The sequence below is a fragment of the Saccopteryx leptura genome, chromosome 8, assembly GCF_036850995.1.
Source record: "Saccopteryx leptura isolate mSacLep1 chromosome 8, mSacLep1_pri_phased_curated, whole genome shotgun sequence".
Lineage (NCBI taxonomy): Eukaryota > Metazoa > Chordata > Mammalia > Chiroptera > Emballonuridae > Saccopteryx > Saccopteryx leptura.
In genome coordinates this window covers 42,266,777-42,282,957 of record NC_089510.1, presented here as the reverse complement: position 1 = coordinate 42,282,957, position 16,181 = coordinate 42,266,777, and the positions used below count along the sequence as shown (strand labels likewise).

Here is a 16,181-nt window from a genome sequence, read left to right as displayed (position 1 = left end):
AGTAGAGGTGAGTGTGAAGATTTAGAAGATTCTTTTTTTTTTTAATGTATCTTTTTATTTTTAAATCATTGTAGATGTGCAATATTATATTAGTTTCAGGTGCCAAATCCTGTGATTAGACATTTATATAACTTACGAAGTGGTCACCATGATCAATCTCACACCCATCTGACACCATGTGTAGTTATTACAATATTATTGACTATATTACAGTATTATTACATCCCATGACTATTTTGTAACTACCAATTTGTACGTTTAAATCCCTTCAGCTTTCACCTAGCCCCAACGCCCCTCCCACTGTTGATCTGAGGAGTAAAACAGGGACGTGGCAAGTGGGAATCGGGACGGTGAGGCAAACCCCGGCCCACAGAGAGGGCTTCGGTTGCCCGTGGAAACGGGAAGTAGTGAGATGGAAGAGCGGGAGACAACCTCGTGTCTGCTTCTCACTTGATCGTCTATCTGTACACAGCACGTGTACGAGATAAAGCCCCTGTCCTTGGGGAATTTGTTGTAAGACTAATTAACGAATTCAGCAAAAATTCATCATATACCATCCAGTGTCCAGTGCTCCCCAGGACATGCAGGGATCTGAGTGAAGATGGGTTCATGACCTCTATGCATTCAAAGAATTTAAAGTTGACCTAAAGAAACAAAAAACTTATTAAAAAGCAAAACCCCCCAAAACTGGATGTATGCAAGTATGTGATCCTGTGGCACCAGCTGTGTGCAGATACCATGGGCCTGGGCGTGAGGGGCTTGGGCTGTGTGGAAGGAGTCAGTCAGAGGCCGTCCTGAGAGATCAAGAACCCCGAAGTCTGCACCACCCACAGAGCACTGAGCAACATCTAACGATCGCTTACTTTTCTATCACTTGATGGCCAACGATTGTTCTGAAATTTCTGTTTTTCTGTTTTGATATACAATAACATGGTGTGAGGTCAGCAGTCAGAGGTGTAGTGTGGTCAAGAATGCTAATCGCAATCCTCACCCACCTGGACTGAGCAGTTGCTTTTCCCCGGGGGTGTTTCTCCGTGTGAGCCGGAGCCTCTGGTGCCTAGATCATGACAGGGGCCATTGCCCAGGTCAATTGCATTTTTAAATTCTTTGGCAAAGTTATGAAACCTGTAAGAAATAATATTTTGGGGCAAATAAGCTATCTTCCAGAAAAGATTGGGTGAATCTACTAGTTCCGGGTCTGCACTAAAAATGAAGCAAAACACCAAAACTCAATCCCACAGCAGCTTCCTATCTGAAAGGGCAGAAACTTTTTCACTTACTACAGATAAGACCTAGAAGGCTAAGATTTGCCTGAATCCCCATTCTGATTTCTGAGACCACATATCCTATGTAATACTTATTTGTAAATGGGGATTGAGAAAGATATACTCTCAACCTGTATCCTCCTTAAGTCCTTGGAACCTACTAATTTTTAGTTTCTTTCTTCATTTTAATCAAGTGAGAGGCAGGGAGGCAGACAGACAGACTCCCACATGTACCCTAACTGGGATCCACCCAGCAACCCCTATCTGGGGCTGATGTTCAGCCCATTTGGTACTGTGGCTCCATTGCTCGGCAACTGAGCTATTTTAGTGCTTGAGGTGAGGCCATGGAGTCATCCTCACCCCCCACCCCCCAAGCCAGGTTGCTCATTTGAGCCAAGGCTGTGGGAGTGGAAGAGGGGAAGAAGGGTGGAGAAGCAGAGAAGCAGATGGTCACTTCTCCTGTGTGCCCTGACTGGGAATTGAACCCAGGACTTCCACATGCTGGGCTGGCGTTCTACTGCTGACTTAGCTGGCCAGGGCCTATTTTTTTTAGTTTCATTTGCTTCTTGGCTCCAACATCTGTCCTGAATCCTGTCTCTCATATTTACCAGCTGTCTAACTTCAAGCAAGTTACTTAACCTCTCTGTGCCTCAGTTTCTTCATGAATGAGTTGAATCCAAGCTCACAAGTTTGCTGTGAAATTTAAGGGAGTTGATGCAGTATGAAACTTAGACCAGTGTCTGGCACATAGTAAGCACTCAGTAAATGTTAGCTGTTTTCAGTGTTATAATTATTTTACTGCTTGTCCATCATATAAACTGAAGCCTTGTTTCAAGGTGAAGTGCTAGGTATTTACTTGAATGGAAGAATAAGAGGCAACTTGCCAATAGGAAGACAGCCTGTCAGAGGTCTTATTGCCCCATGTGTGGAGGGAAGAAAAAGAGCTTCGGTACCAGAACTTCCAGTACAATCTATATCAGAAGCAAGCTTCTTATCCTTAGGTATACAACCAGGAGCTGCAAAAGAGTAACTAAAAGTAGAAATTTAGAAGTACAATATGTGTTTTAAATAGCTTACTCTTATAACAACCTATTTTTTATTTTTTGGCTACTCATTTACTTTCTGCATGTTGGCTTACCAATGAACAAAAATAACAGAAATGAACATCTCATTCTATCTAATTTATACAGTACAAATGATTTTTCCAGGGCATGTTTACTATATTTTCCTCTGTGTCTGGCTCAGAAATATTGTGATTTTATCACTTCTAATAAGTTTACATTCTCTTATGATAAGTTTGTCCAAGACATAATTTTAAAAATTAGAAAGTAACCTATTCTGGAAACATGCATTTTTCTATACTAAAATAGGATTTATATGAAGGGTAAACAACTCATCTGTAAGTGGTTTTCAAAGCACAGCATCACATCACCCGGGAACGTGCTGGAAGTGTAAATGCGAATTCTTGGGTCCTAGCTCTGACTTACTGAATCAGGCACTCTGGTGGTGGGCTGGCAGTCAGTGCTTTCATAAGATTTTCCTGTGATTCTGGTTGTGAATCACTGTTCTAGCTCTTCTGAAAGCAGTTTAGAAATTTTTACAGTTAGATATAACTCTATTAATAAAATTAAAACTTAAATGAGTATTTTTGTTTTCAGTTAAATCATATACATTATCAAGTATTTATCAGCTGCCCATTTTTTAGTTTTCTATTGGAGTGGCTCCTAATAAATAAATTGTAAACCAATAATTGCTAAATACTGCATTGATAGGACTATTTATGTGAAAATCTTTGTTGTATTATTTTAGTAAGATTTTATTTTTTGTAGGTTCACCCTGATAAAACTTACTTTACAGTAGCGGAAAAAGGGGTTCCCCCCAAGATTATTATCTATGAATATCCTTCTCTGAGGCCCTACAGAATCCTTCGAGGTAAGTTTGGTAGAATATTTCAAGTACAGATGTTCAAGGTTAACATTCTGAGAAACAACATTATTATATCAATCAGAATAATCCTCTAGACAATTAGAACTAGTAGAAGACTGAAGAGAGATATAGTCTCAACCCATTTCCCTCTAACTCCTTGGAATGTACTATTTTTTCCCTTTATTTGAAGGAATTGGCTTATGCATTTGTGGGGACTGCCAACTATGAAGTTTGTAGGACATGATTGTTAGATCTGTCCAGTCACCTTGTTAGATCGGTGTTGAAACCTCCAAATATAACAGTAGATTCATCTAGTTCTAGAAGTTTTTGTCTGTTCTTGCCTCATGCAGTTTGATGCTCTGTTGTTAGGGGCATACATGTTAAGAATTATAATGTCTTCTTGGAGAATGAAACCCTTTATCATCATGTAATGCCTTCTTTATCCCTGATAATTTTCCTTACTTTGAAGTCTCCTCTGCCTGAAATTCATATAGCTATTCCTGCTTTTTTTATTACTGTTAGTAAGGTATATTTTCTCTATTCATTTACTTTTAATCTACTTTAAAAAAATAATATATAGTTGGGTCATGTTTTTTATTCACTGTGACAATCTCTGTCTTTTATTTTTATTAAATATTTTTTTCATAAGTGAGAAGTGTGGAGGCAGAGAGAAAGACTTTCACATGTGCCCTGACCAGGATCCACCTGGAAAGCCCCTACTGGGTGATGCTCTGCCCATCTGGGGCCATTGTTCTGTTGCTCGGCAACTGAGCTATTTTTAGTGCCTGAGTGAGGCCATTGAGCCATCCTCAGTGCCCAGGGCCAACTTGCTCTAACTGTGCCATGGTTGTGGGAGGAGAAAAGAAAGGTGGAGGGAGAAGGGAGAGGGAGAGTGTTGGAGAAGCAGATGGTTGTTTCTCCAGTGTGCCCTCACCAGGAATCAAACCCCAAACATCCACACGTGGGGGTGATGCTCTACTGCTGAGCCAACTAGCCAGGGATAATCTGTCTTTTAATTAGTACATTTAGGCCAATAACATTCAAAATGATTATTTATATAGTTGGATTAATATCTACATTTGGTAGTTTCCTATTTATTGTTCTTGTTCTTGTTCTTTGTTTCTATTTTTTCTCCCACCTTTTTTTCTACCCTTTGTGGTTTTAATTGAGCATTTTATTTAAAAAAATTTTTTTTATTTATTCATTTTAGAGAGGAAGGGGGAGAGAGAGAGGGAGAGAGAAGGGGGAGGAGCAGGAAGCATCAACTCCCATATGTGCCTTGACCAGGCAAGCCAGGGTTTTGAACTGGCAACCTCAGTGTTTCCAGGTTGATGCTTTATCCACTGCGCCACCACAGGTCAGGCCAGGCATTTTATTTGATTCTATTTTTCTCTTTTACTAACAGTATATTTTACTGGTTGCTCTAGAATTTTCAGTATGCATTTACAACTAATTCAGGTTCACTTTCAAATAACATTATACTACTATTTTATTATAATAACAAAATAATAATAATTCCTCCCTTTAGTCCCTTATATCATTCCCATTATTTATTTCACTCATATATAATCTTACATACATTTCACTTCTAGATAAGCATACATAATCAAAAATATTGTTGCTGTTATTATTTTGAACAAACATTTATCTGTTACAACAATTAAGAAAAATAACCCTGTCTCGGTAGCACAGTTGGTTACAGCACTCTCCTGATATGCCAAGGCTGTGGTTTCTGTCCCCAGTCAGGGCACATACAAGAATCAACCAGTGAATGTATAAATAAGTGGAATAACAAATTGATGTTTCTCTCTCTCTTTCTCCTTTCCTCTCTCTCTGAAATCAATCAATCAATTAAAAAGAAGAAGTTTTAGTTTTACCTCCTGTAATGCTGGTGGCTGAGGCTAGCCAGGTTCACACTGGATTTGGGCAGACCACAGAACTGCAGAGCCAAAAGGTGTTGGGGCCTTCCCATTTATTAGATTCTCACAACAGTGGTTGAGCAAACGGGCAGGAAAAATTGCTTTTCCCAGCAGCAGGCAAGCAAACAGGAAAACCACCCCTCACAGTGGTGGGCTTGTGAGCTGCCCCAAGGGAAAGTACCCATAGCCTCATATAGGCCATACACACATGTGGCTTTCCGTGACATGCTCATGCATTAATAATGCAAAGTGCTTGTAGCCAGAAAACAAGTGAGCAAGGCTAACCACAGCTGTTTTCCCTACACCTTCACTTAATCCTTCTTTGAGGTTCTTCCTTTCCCTGTGTTTATCTGAATTTCTGACCTATATTATTTTCCTCTCTCTAAAGAACTTAACATTTCTTGCAAGGTAGGTCTACTGGAAATGAATTCCCTGTGTTTGTCCAGTTAAGAAAGTTTTGTCACTTTTGAAAGATAATTTCACTGGGTACAGAATTCTGAGTCGCTGTTTGTCTTCTCTCAACACTTTAAATATTTCACTTCACTCTCTCCTTGCTTGCCTGTTTTCTGAGTAGAAATTGGATTAATGCTTGTCTTTGTTGTTCTGTAGGTAAGATGTTTTTTTCCCCTCTAGCTTCTTTCAAGGTTTTTTTCTTTATCTTTCATTTTCTGTAGTTTTGGAGCCATTTATTCTGGTTGGTGTTCTCTGAGCTTCCTGGATCCATGGTTTGGTGACTGACATTAATATTGGGGAAATTCTCAGTCGTTATTGTTTTAAATATTTCTTCAGTTCCATTCATTCTTCTCCTTCTGGTATCCCCGTTACACATATATTACACATTTTGTAGCTGTCCCACGGTCCTCATATATTCTGTTCTGTTTTTATCAGTCTTTGCCCTCCTTGCTTTCAGTTTTGGAAGTTTCTATTGACATAGCCTCTATCTCAGAGAGTCTTTCCTCAGCTGTATCCAGTCTACTAATAGGCTCATCAACGGCAGTCTTCATTTCTGTCACAGTGTTTTGATCTCTAGCATTTCTCTTTTCTTGGTTCTGTCTTAGGATTTCCACCTCTCTGCTTATATTGCTGTAATGCTGGTAGTCGAGACTAGGCAGGTTCACATCGAATTTGAGCAGACAGTAGAGGGACTGCAGAGCCAGAAAGCATTGGGCCATTCCTGTTTATTGGAGTCTTGCAGAGATAGGCGAGCAAATTAGCAAGGGAAAACCACTTTTTGCAGTGGAGAGAGCAAGGGATCAGGAAAACTGCCCCTCATGGTGGTGGCTGAGGATATCAGGGAACCACACCTTGGGGGGTGGGAGCTTGAGCTGGGAAAATCGCCCCTAAGAGAAAGCACCCATAGCTTTTTATAGAGACACACACGTGGCTTTCTGCCCCATGCTCATGTGCTAATTGTGCAAAGTGCTTGCAGCCAGGAAACCAGCTAGGAAGACTAACCACAGCTGTTTTCCCCACAATTGCATTTTTTGTGTGTGTGTGTGACAGAGGCAGAGTCAAAGAGAGAGACAGAGAGGGACAGACAGACAGCAAGGGAGAGAGATGAGAAGTGTCAATTCTTCGTTGTGGCTCCTTAGTTTCTCATTGATTGCTTTCTCATATATGCCTTGACTGGGGGGGGCTACAAGCAGACTGAGTGACCCCTTGCTTGAGTCAGGGACCTTGGGCTCAAGCTGGTGAGCCTTGCTCAAACCAGATGAGCCCGCGCTCAAGCTGGCGACCTCGGGGTCTAGAACCTGGGTTCTCTGCGTCCCCTTCCGACGCTCTGTCCACTGTGCCACCACCTGGTCAGGTGCCTATCTGTTCTTACATGGTGTCTGTGTTATCCATTAGAGCTCTCAGCATTTTTTTTTGGTATTTTTTTAAATTTATTTTTCTGAAGTTGGGGAGGCAGTCAGACAGACTCCCGCATGCGCCCAACCGGGATTCACCTGGCACACCCACCAGGGGGCAATGCTCTGCCCATCTGGGGCATTGCTCTGCTGCATCCAGAGCCATTCTAGCGCCTGAGGCAGAGGCCACAGAGCCATCCTCAGTGCCCGGGCCAACTCTGCTCCAATAAAGCCTCGGCTTCGGGAGGGGAAGAGAGAGACAGAGAGGAAGGAGAGGGGGAGGGGCGGAGAAGCAGATGGGCGCTTCTCCTGTGTGCCCTGGCCGTGAATCGAACCTGGGACTCTTGCACACCAGGCTGACGCTCTACCACTGAGCCAACCGGCAGGGCCAGGAGCTCTCAGCATATTAATCATAGTTCTTTTAAATTCCTGATATGATAGTCCCAAAATCGTGCTACGTGTGGTTCTGATGCTTGCTCTGTCACTTCAAATTGTGCTTTATGACTTTGGTAAGCTGTGTAATTTTTTCTTAAGAGCCAGAGGTGATATACTGGGCAAAAAAGGATGCCTTTAAATAGGCCTTTAGACATGGTGGCAAGGTGTGGGAGGAGAGAAAGTATTCCATAGTCCTATAATTAGGTCTTAATTTTTAGTGAGCCTATTCTTCTGGACTGAGAACTCTACGAATGTTTCTCAGTAGTTTTCTACTCCCTAGGGTAGGACAGGATGGCTAGAGTGAGCTAGAGTGGACAAGCATACCTTGGAGATATTGCAGGTGTGGTCCCGTACCACTGCAATCAAGCAAATATCATAATAACTTGAATTGTAATCTTTTTGTTGGTAGAAGGCTTGTCTTCAGTTTGTAAAAAGTGCAGCATCTGTGAAGCGTGTTAATAGCAAAGCGCAGTAAATGGATACGCCTGTGTTTCATTACATTCTCACAATGGCCCAGCATTTTAGGTGCTGGTTAATTAGTTTCTTCTGGGGGCAGACCTTCTTAAGAACAGAATGCTCTGGGGCATCCACAGATGGCTTCTTTCCTTCTCCCTCTGATGGAAACTGGAAGATAGTTACTGTGGGAACCTGGTCAAGCTCTTGGAGGTAAATCTCACAATGCTGTTGGGGCCACCTTATGACGGGGTCCCAGTTTTAAACTCTGACTTGACCGCACTGAGTGTCGGCAATTTGTCAGGAACGGTTCAGGTTGTACTATCCTGACACTGGTTCCCTCGATGCTTTGGCTGTTTTTATTCCTAAATCTCTGCTCTGGTAAGTTGCAAATCCCTGTATTCACATGTCTGTCTCTCCAGTCTCGGAGACCCTATGACCTTCCCTCTCTTGTGCACCCAAGAAGGGTTGTTGATATTTCAGTCTTTAGTTTTTTACTTATTAGGATGGAGTTGTGACTTCCTAGATCCTTACATGGAAACCTGAAGTCATCAATTTTTATTTCATGATTTTTTTTTCCAGTGGCAAATTTTAAATGCTAGATTTGAGTTCTTTTTGCTAACGTGCTTTTTGCCCCCCTCCCCACTACATAAAATATAATATGTTCTCAAAATGTTATTCTCATGCCCAGTGTGATTATGATTTATTTGCCCTCCCATCTCATATGATGTGATTCTTTCTAAAACTAGGGGTGACTAATGATTTTAGAATTATTCACTTAGGGGACCCTTGGCACTCTTCCATCAATACACATCACCAAGGGGGCACGTTCTTCCCCCACCCCATCCTCATCTCGATCTCTCCTTCGTGCACTCATTCCGTCTCTATCTCTCTTGTGTGTGTGTTTTTAAATAATAAACTTTTGAAAATAAAATAAATGTTGTGCATGTTCATTATTGACATTCATCATTTCAGATGGGGCTGACCTGGCCTATGCTTCTGTGGACTTTAGCAACAACGGTACAACACTGGCCTCTGTTGGTGGCAACCCTGATCACACCTTGACCATCTGGAATTGGAAAGAGGAACAGCCCATACTGAGGACAAAAGCTTTTACCCACGAAGTTTTTAAGGTTACTTTCAATCCTGAAGATGATGGGCAGCTCACTACATCGGGATCTGGCCACATCAAGTATGTTGTGTGACTGGCACAGGTGCTAGCAGATTATAGTAAGGGTATTTTCTAGGAGGGTCAACCAGCTAGAGACATTTTTGTTGATGTTAGCATTAGGATACTTTTTAAATATGTTATTTTGAAAGCTCACTAGCCCTGGCCGGTTGGCTCAGCAGTAGAGCGTCGGCCTAGCGTGCGGAGGACCCGGGTTCGATTCCCGGCCAGGGCACACAGGAGAAGCGCCCATTTGCTTCTCCACCCCTTCACCGCGCTTTCCTCTCTGTCTCTCTCTTCCCCTCCCGCAGCCAAGGCTCCATTGGAGCAAAGATGATGGCCCGGGCGCTGGGGATGGCTCTGTGGCCTCTGCCTCAGGCGCTAGAGTGGCTCTGGTCTCAACATGGCGACGCCCAGGATGGGCAGAGCATCGCCCCCTGGTGGGCAGAGCGTCGCCCCTAGTGGGCGTGCCGGGTGGATCCCGGTCGGGCGCATGCGGGAGTCTGTCTGTCTCTCCCCGTTTCCAGCTTCAGAAAAATGAAAGCTCACTAGTAGCATAGCTTTTCTGATTTGATAGGGGGATTTATGACTGCAGATAGCACAGATATAAGAAGGGCTTTTAAACTTAGCCTGCTGCTTTCTTGGAGGCTTTACCTCCTAAAACAGTTTGTGTATTGTCTTCCTAACACTGGTGTGGTATATCCAAATTTATATTGAACTTTCAGATTTACTATGAAATTTGTTGTTTGTAGCAATATTGTGAGATGGGTAAATCATTTTGACATCTTTGAACACAGTCTTCATCTCCCATAAATATATAGAATTACAACAGAATCATTCCTGACACAGGCCCCTTAAGGTTAAAGTGTAGCAGAACCTAGTGTTGATCTCAGGTCTTAGGCTCTAAATCCATTTTCTGTTTCACTATTATCAAACCCTGCTGTTTCGAGAGTGGAATGAGTTTGTCTTCCCTTTTAGTTCAACCCTGTCTTATGCATTTCTTTAACAACCTTCTACCACCACCCTCAAACTGCCCATAACATGATTCCAGTGTCTCCTTTTGAAAGATGTTTTTATCTGTCCTAAATTCTCATTCCAATGAAACTTGGTCTTCTTATTCATTCATTAGAAATATAAAATAACTAAACAGATTTAAAAATATTTTAAAATTTAATATTTTATTTCTTTACTTTTTTTCATCCAAACTTAAAGTTTCTTTTTTAAGTAATTTTAATTTATTGTGTTAACATGGATTTAAGTGTCCCACTCAATATAACACCCTCACCCACCCACCCATGTGTCTCCAATTACTTCCTTCACCTCCTTTTCCCTAACTCCCTTCCCCAATTCCCTCTGGGATTTGCTGTCCTGTTATCTGTAACTATGTGTTATGTATATGTAATTTCACTAATCCCTTCACCTTCTCTGATCCCATCCCCTCACCCCCCTTTCCTCTGATGACTGTCCTTCTTCTTGCTGACACCCTGCCTGTCTCCATTCCATTCGTCAGTTCACTTTGTTCATTAGATTCCACATATGAGTGAGATCGTATATTTGTCTTTCTCTGCCTGACTTATTTTACTTAGCATAATAATCTCCAAGTCCATCCATGCCATTGCAAAAGGTAATCTTTCCTTCTTTTTTATGGCTGTGTAGTATTCCATTGTGTATATGTACCAAGCTTTTTTATCCACTTATCCACTAATGGACACTTGGGCTGATTCCAGATCTTGGCTATTGTAAACAGTTATGCAATAAACATGGGGGTGCACATCTTCTTTTGAGTAACTGTTTTGGGATTCTTAGGATATATTCCTAAAAGTGGGATAGCTGGGTCCAAAAGCTATTATTTTTAATTTTTTTGAGGAAACATCATACTGTTTTCCATAGTGGCTGCACCAGTCTGTATTCCCACCAGCAGTGCAGGAGGGTTCCCTTTTCTCCACACCCTCGCCAGCACTTATTGTGTGTTGTTTTGTTGATGAGTGCCATTCTGACAGGTGTGAGGTGGTATCTCATTGTGGTTTCAATTTGCTTTTCTCTGATGATTAGTGATGTTGAGCATTTTTTCATATGCTTATTGACCATTTGTGTGTCCTCTTTGGAGAAGTGTCTATTCAGTTCTTTTGTCCATTTTTAAGTTTTATTGTTTACCTTCCTGGTATTGAGTTTTAGAAGTTCTTACAAATTTTGGTTATTAACCCCTTATCAGTTCTATCGGTGAATATGTTCTCCCATTGTGTGGGTTGTCTTTTTTGTTGTTGTTACTGGTGTCTTTTGCTGTACAAAAGCTTTTTTAGTTTGATATAGTCCTGTTTATTTATTTTGTCCTTTATTTCATTTGCCTGTGGAAATATATCAGCAAAAATATTGCTATGAGAGATATCTGGGAGTCTACTGCCTATGTTTTCTTCCAAGATGTTTATGGTTTTGCAACTTACATTTAAGTCTTTTATCCATTTTGAGTTTCTTTTTGTGAGTGGTGTAAGTTGGTGGTCTACTTTCACTTTTTTGCAGGTTGCTGTCCAATTTTCTCAAAACCATTTATTAAAGAGGCTGTCTTGACTCCATTGTATATACTCTTGCCTCCTTTGTCAAATACCAATTGACCATAAAAAAAATGGGTTTATTTCTGGTTCTCTGTTCTGTTCCATTGTTCTGTATGCCCGTTCTTATGTCAGTACGAAGCTGTTTTGATCACTGTGGCCTTGTAGTATACTGTATGTCCCCTTGTATAAAACGCATCATGTTTTGAAAAACTTGGGGTCTAAAAACTGGGTACATCTTATACAGTGGTTATTGATATTTACTTGCATTGCCTGCTTTTTTGCCCTTGTTTTTGTGCTCATTGTTATAGTTTTTTTACTTGCATTTTCCGCTTTTTTGAGCTTGTTGTCTTTTTCAAATTTCAGGCTCCAAAATTAAGGTGCGTCTTATACATGGGAGCACCTTATACATGGGGAAATACTGTAACTTGATATCAGGAAATGTGATACCTCCCACTGAGTCTTCATTTTCAAGATTGCTGAGGCTATTCAGGTTCTTTTTTGGTTCCATACAAATTTTTGTAATATTTTTTCTAAATCTTTGAAGTATGCCATTGGTATTTTTCTATTTTTTTTTTTTTTTCATTTTTCTGAAGCTGGAAACAGGGAGAGACAGTCAGACAGACTCCCGCATGCGCCCGACCGGGATCCACCCGGCACGCCCACCATGGGGCGACGCTCTGCCCACCAGGGGGCGATGCTCTGCCCATCCTGGGCATCGCCATGTTGTGACCAGAGCCACTCTAGCGCCTGGGGCAGAGGCCACAGAGCCATCCCCAGCGCCCGGGCCATCTTTGCTCCAATGGAGCCTTGGCTGCGGGAGGGGAAGAGAGAGACAGAGAGGAAAGCGCGGCGGAGGGGTGGAGAAGCAAATGGGCACTTCTCCTGTGTGCCCTGGCCGGGAATCGAACCCGGGTCCTCCGCACGCTAGGCCGACGCTCTACCGCTGAGCCAACCGGCCAGGGCCCGCCATTGGTATTTTAATAGGAATTGCATTCAATTTATAGATTGCTTTGGGTAATATAAACATTTTAATGATGTTTATTCTTCCTATCCATGAACACAGTATATGCTTCTACTTATTTGTATTCTCCTTGATTTCTTTTATCAATGTCTTATAATTTTTGAGTACAAGTCTTTTACCTCCTTGGTTAAATTTGTTCCTAGGTACTTTATTTTTGTTGTTGTTGTTGTTGCAGTGAAGGGGATTTTCTGTGCTGGTCCTTACAGACAGAGCCTGCATCTCTGAGAGGTCTTTCTCGCAGACAGAAATCTTGGCTCTTTTCAGTGTCACATGTTGAGTGGGCGCCTCTTCTATGCTCTGGGGCTCTAGGCTTGGGTGCTGGGCCAGGGGCTGAGGATCCTCCCATCTCAGGGGGAGCCAACCTGCAGTAAGAGTCTCTCCAGACCCTCAGCCACCACTTGCTCCTGGGAGCAAGGCAGCCCTTCTGTGACTCTACCCTTCTTACCAGTCCTGGTGTGACTCCTTCTGTGATCCTTGGTTATAGAGTCCTCTTCGTTTAGTCTAAAGTTGGTTTTTCACGATGATTCTTCTTAAATTAAGTTGTATTTCAATTTGGTCCTGGGAGGTGGCAGTCAGAACGTCCACCTACTCCATTGCCATTTTGGAATCTTGAACAGATTTTTAAATGCAGTCTTGGTGAATTTCCCAATAACCCTCTGTTGTCTGTGGCTAAAAGTTTCTATTTCCTCGCATCCCCCCCATCATTTAATGAAATAAAATGCATATTTCCTGTGCACTGTATCTTTGGGGAAAGATGGACATCAAATAGTATCATGTGTGAAGTACTGTAAAAGAAACAGAGAAGGATGTTGGTCACTTAGGCTTTGGCTCATATTATTAGGTTTTTGATACCTCCTGTTATCTGTTTTATATCCAGTTGGTAGGCCAGATTCATTTTCTACATGATTTTTATCATTCAGACTATACATCTGTTTATACTATTAATAAGATATTATTAGTAATAACTAACATTTATTGATTGCTTTTATGTGCTAGGCTCTGTTCTAAGACTTTTTCAGCACTTTTATGAAGTAGGTGGTACTAATATTCCCATTTTATACATGAGAAAATAAAAACACATTGTGGCCAAGAAAGTCACTTAAAGTTACAAAGCAAGTAAACTGAAGTTTTTAGGAAAACTTTTACCTCCTTTCAAACATTGTTATCCAATAGAACTTTCTGTCAGGGAGGACATGTTATATGCCATTCCAATCCAGTAGACATTAGCCACATGGAACTATTGAGCTGGCTGGTCTGACTGAAACACTGATTTTTACATTTTATTTAATACTTTAAATCTAAATTAGTTCAACTTGGTTAAAGGCTATGGCATGGGACAGCGCAGCTCCAAAATTTACAAAGCAAGGAATTTTGTTGTTTGTTTGTTTTGCTCAATGCTGAATTCATATGCCCAGAATTTTGCTTGATCGGTAGTAAATACTTAGTACATATTAATCAGATAAATGAATAATTGTGACTATGTGACATGTGACTATGTGATATATAAAGACTTTGTTTATATTAAAATGAAAAGAAAATCTCTTTGAGGTAGGTACATCCAGTCTCTTTCTTGTCTGCAGATTCTGGCAAGTGGCTGTAACATTCACTGGGCTCAAGCTTCAGGGTTCACTAGGTCTATTTGGTAAAACACCCACAACTGATATAGAAGGTTACGTGGAGCTCCCGGATGGGAAGGTGAGTATAGCCTCTATTCTACAATAATAAAATCATGTTTTGAAGTTACAAACACATTTGAAGGCACATTATATATACATTTTAAGAACACTGCCAGTATAAGCAATAACAGATACTATAATTGTGGCTATAATAAACATTTAATTTTGTTTTTCAGATTATCAATTTTAATTAATGTGTTTCCATGAACTTGTAATACACATGTACATATTATTTGCTGTTTTGTTTTTACTAAATATTATACACACATATAAAGTATGCAAACTTTTCCTATATTAATATAGTGACATACTAGTCACTTTTAATTATATCATGGAGTTGCAATGTTTATAGCATTTATCTGTCCCCTCTTTTCCTTTTTTATTTTTATTTTTTTAAGTGAGAGAAAGGGAGATAGACAGACTCCCACATGCGCCCTGACTGGGATCCACATGGCAATTCCCTGTCTGGGCTAAAGCTCAAATCAACTGAGCTACCCTCAGTGCCTGGGGCAGATGCTCAAACCAATAGAGCCACCGCTGCGAAAGGGGAAGAGAGAGAGAAAGGGGAGAAGGAGGGGAAGAAAAGAAGATGGTTGCTTCTTATATGTGCCCTGACAGGGATTGAACCCAAGATGTCCACATGCTGGGCTGACACTCTATCCACTGAGCCGACCGGCCAGGGCCTCCCCTCTTTTCTTTGCCATCATGCTTCAAAAGGATTTATTGGGTCAAAGATTATATACTGTCTTGTGGCTTTTGTTTTTATTTTCAGATTATTATAATTGAGCAACTTGATAGTAACATCTGTAACACTACAACTTTAATATGTTAGTTTATTTTTTAATATTGTTAGGTTTCTTCCACTCTTTCTCTTAACAAGATTTATAGGCATATAGCCTATAGAATTAATTCTCAATTAATATTGTATTTGGTTTTCTCTAAGGATTATTTGTGATCATCTGAATTCTAAGTAAATCCCAGTGTACAACTATTACTCTAAGAATCAAAATGGTCCAGTCCTCTACCTAAGGGGATAGTCTCAATTTGAAATTATGGTATGTAGGAAGAAATAAAACGTATTGGATGTTGGCTAAATTATAGTATATCCAAACCTATAAGAGGTTTATAAATTATTCCATCTTCAAATTCTGAGTATTGTAAGAATTAGGGTACAGGAAGATCAATAAAATCCTTGTTAAAACATGATATGAGTTATATCTTAGAAAGGTTCAGTAGGGTTTGTGTAGATATAGGGGAGAGAAGAAGTCTTTTTAAATAAGAAGGCCACAAAAGGAAATGTTTAGCATTCAGGATAAAAATCAGATATTTAAATATAAAATAAAATCAGATATTTAGATCTATCAGACAATAAGACTAAAGTATTCATATCGGGCAAGAGTAGAAAATTAGATTGAGAAGTATGGTTAAATCCTAGTGTACAAGGGGTTCAACAGCTAGGAAGAGCTTTTATAAATTGGAAGAGTAGAGTTATAAATGAAAGAAGTTACAGATAAATTTGGCCACAAAATGCCGGGTGAATTAGAGGGAGGGATATCTGGAGTCAAGGAGATGAGCCAGAAAAGAAGATGTAGCTTTTCTCTAAGAAGAGGTGGTGAAGGCCTAGACATTTTCAAGACAAATGGAAAAGGAAAGCTAGACATGAATGACATTTCAGGAAGGAATATATTATATTTTAGGTTTTGGTGACTTGGTGGTTTTAGTCAATGGACAGAAGAAACTGAGACTCAAGCACAAGTGGGCTGAAGCTTAAAAGGTAAAATAAATAAGAATAGGTAGACAAAGAGGTAGAAAAGGCTGAATGAGGCCATAAGTTATTCTAGGTGGGAGGGAAGTAGGGATGTAGAATCATAGAGCAGACAGATAGGAATTAGAGTTTCCCAAAGGGCATTTCATGGAACATT

At 40.6% G+C, this 16,181-nt stretch overlaps 1 protein-coding gene across 2 annotated transcripts in view; it reads left to right on the top strand.

The window, feature by feature from the left end:
- CFAP44 (cilia and flagella associated protein 44) overlaps positions 1-16,181 on the top strand; it is a 168,000-nt gene that overhangs the window by 22,631 nt on the left and 129,188 nt on the right. For both annotated transcript variants that reach the window (XM_066346884.1, XM_066346883.1), the window contains exons 6-8: positions 3,095-3,197; positions 8,821-9,037; positions 14,164-14,278. In XM_066346884.1, coding sequence (XP_066202981.1) covers positions 3,095-3,197; positions 8,821-9,037; positions 14,164-14,278 — 435 coding nt within the window. The remainder of the gene's footprint in view (positions 1-3,094; positions 3,198-8,820; positions 9,038-14,163; positions 14,279-16,181) is intronic.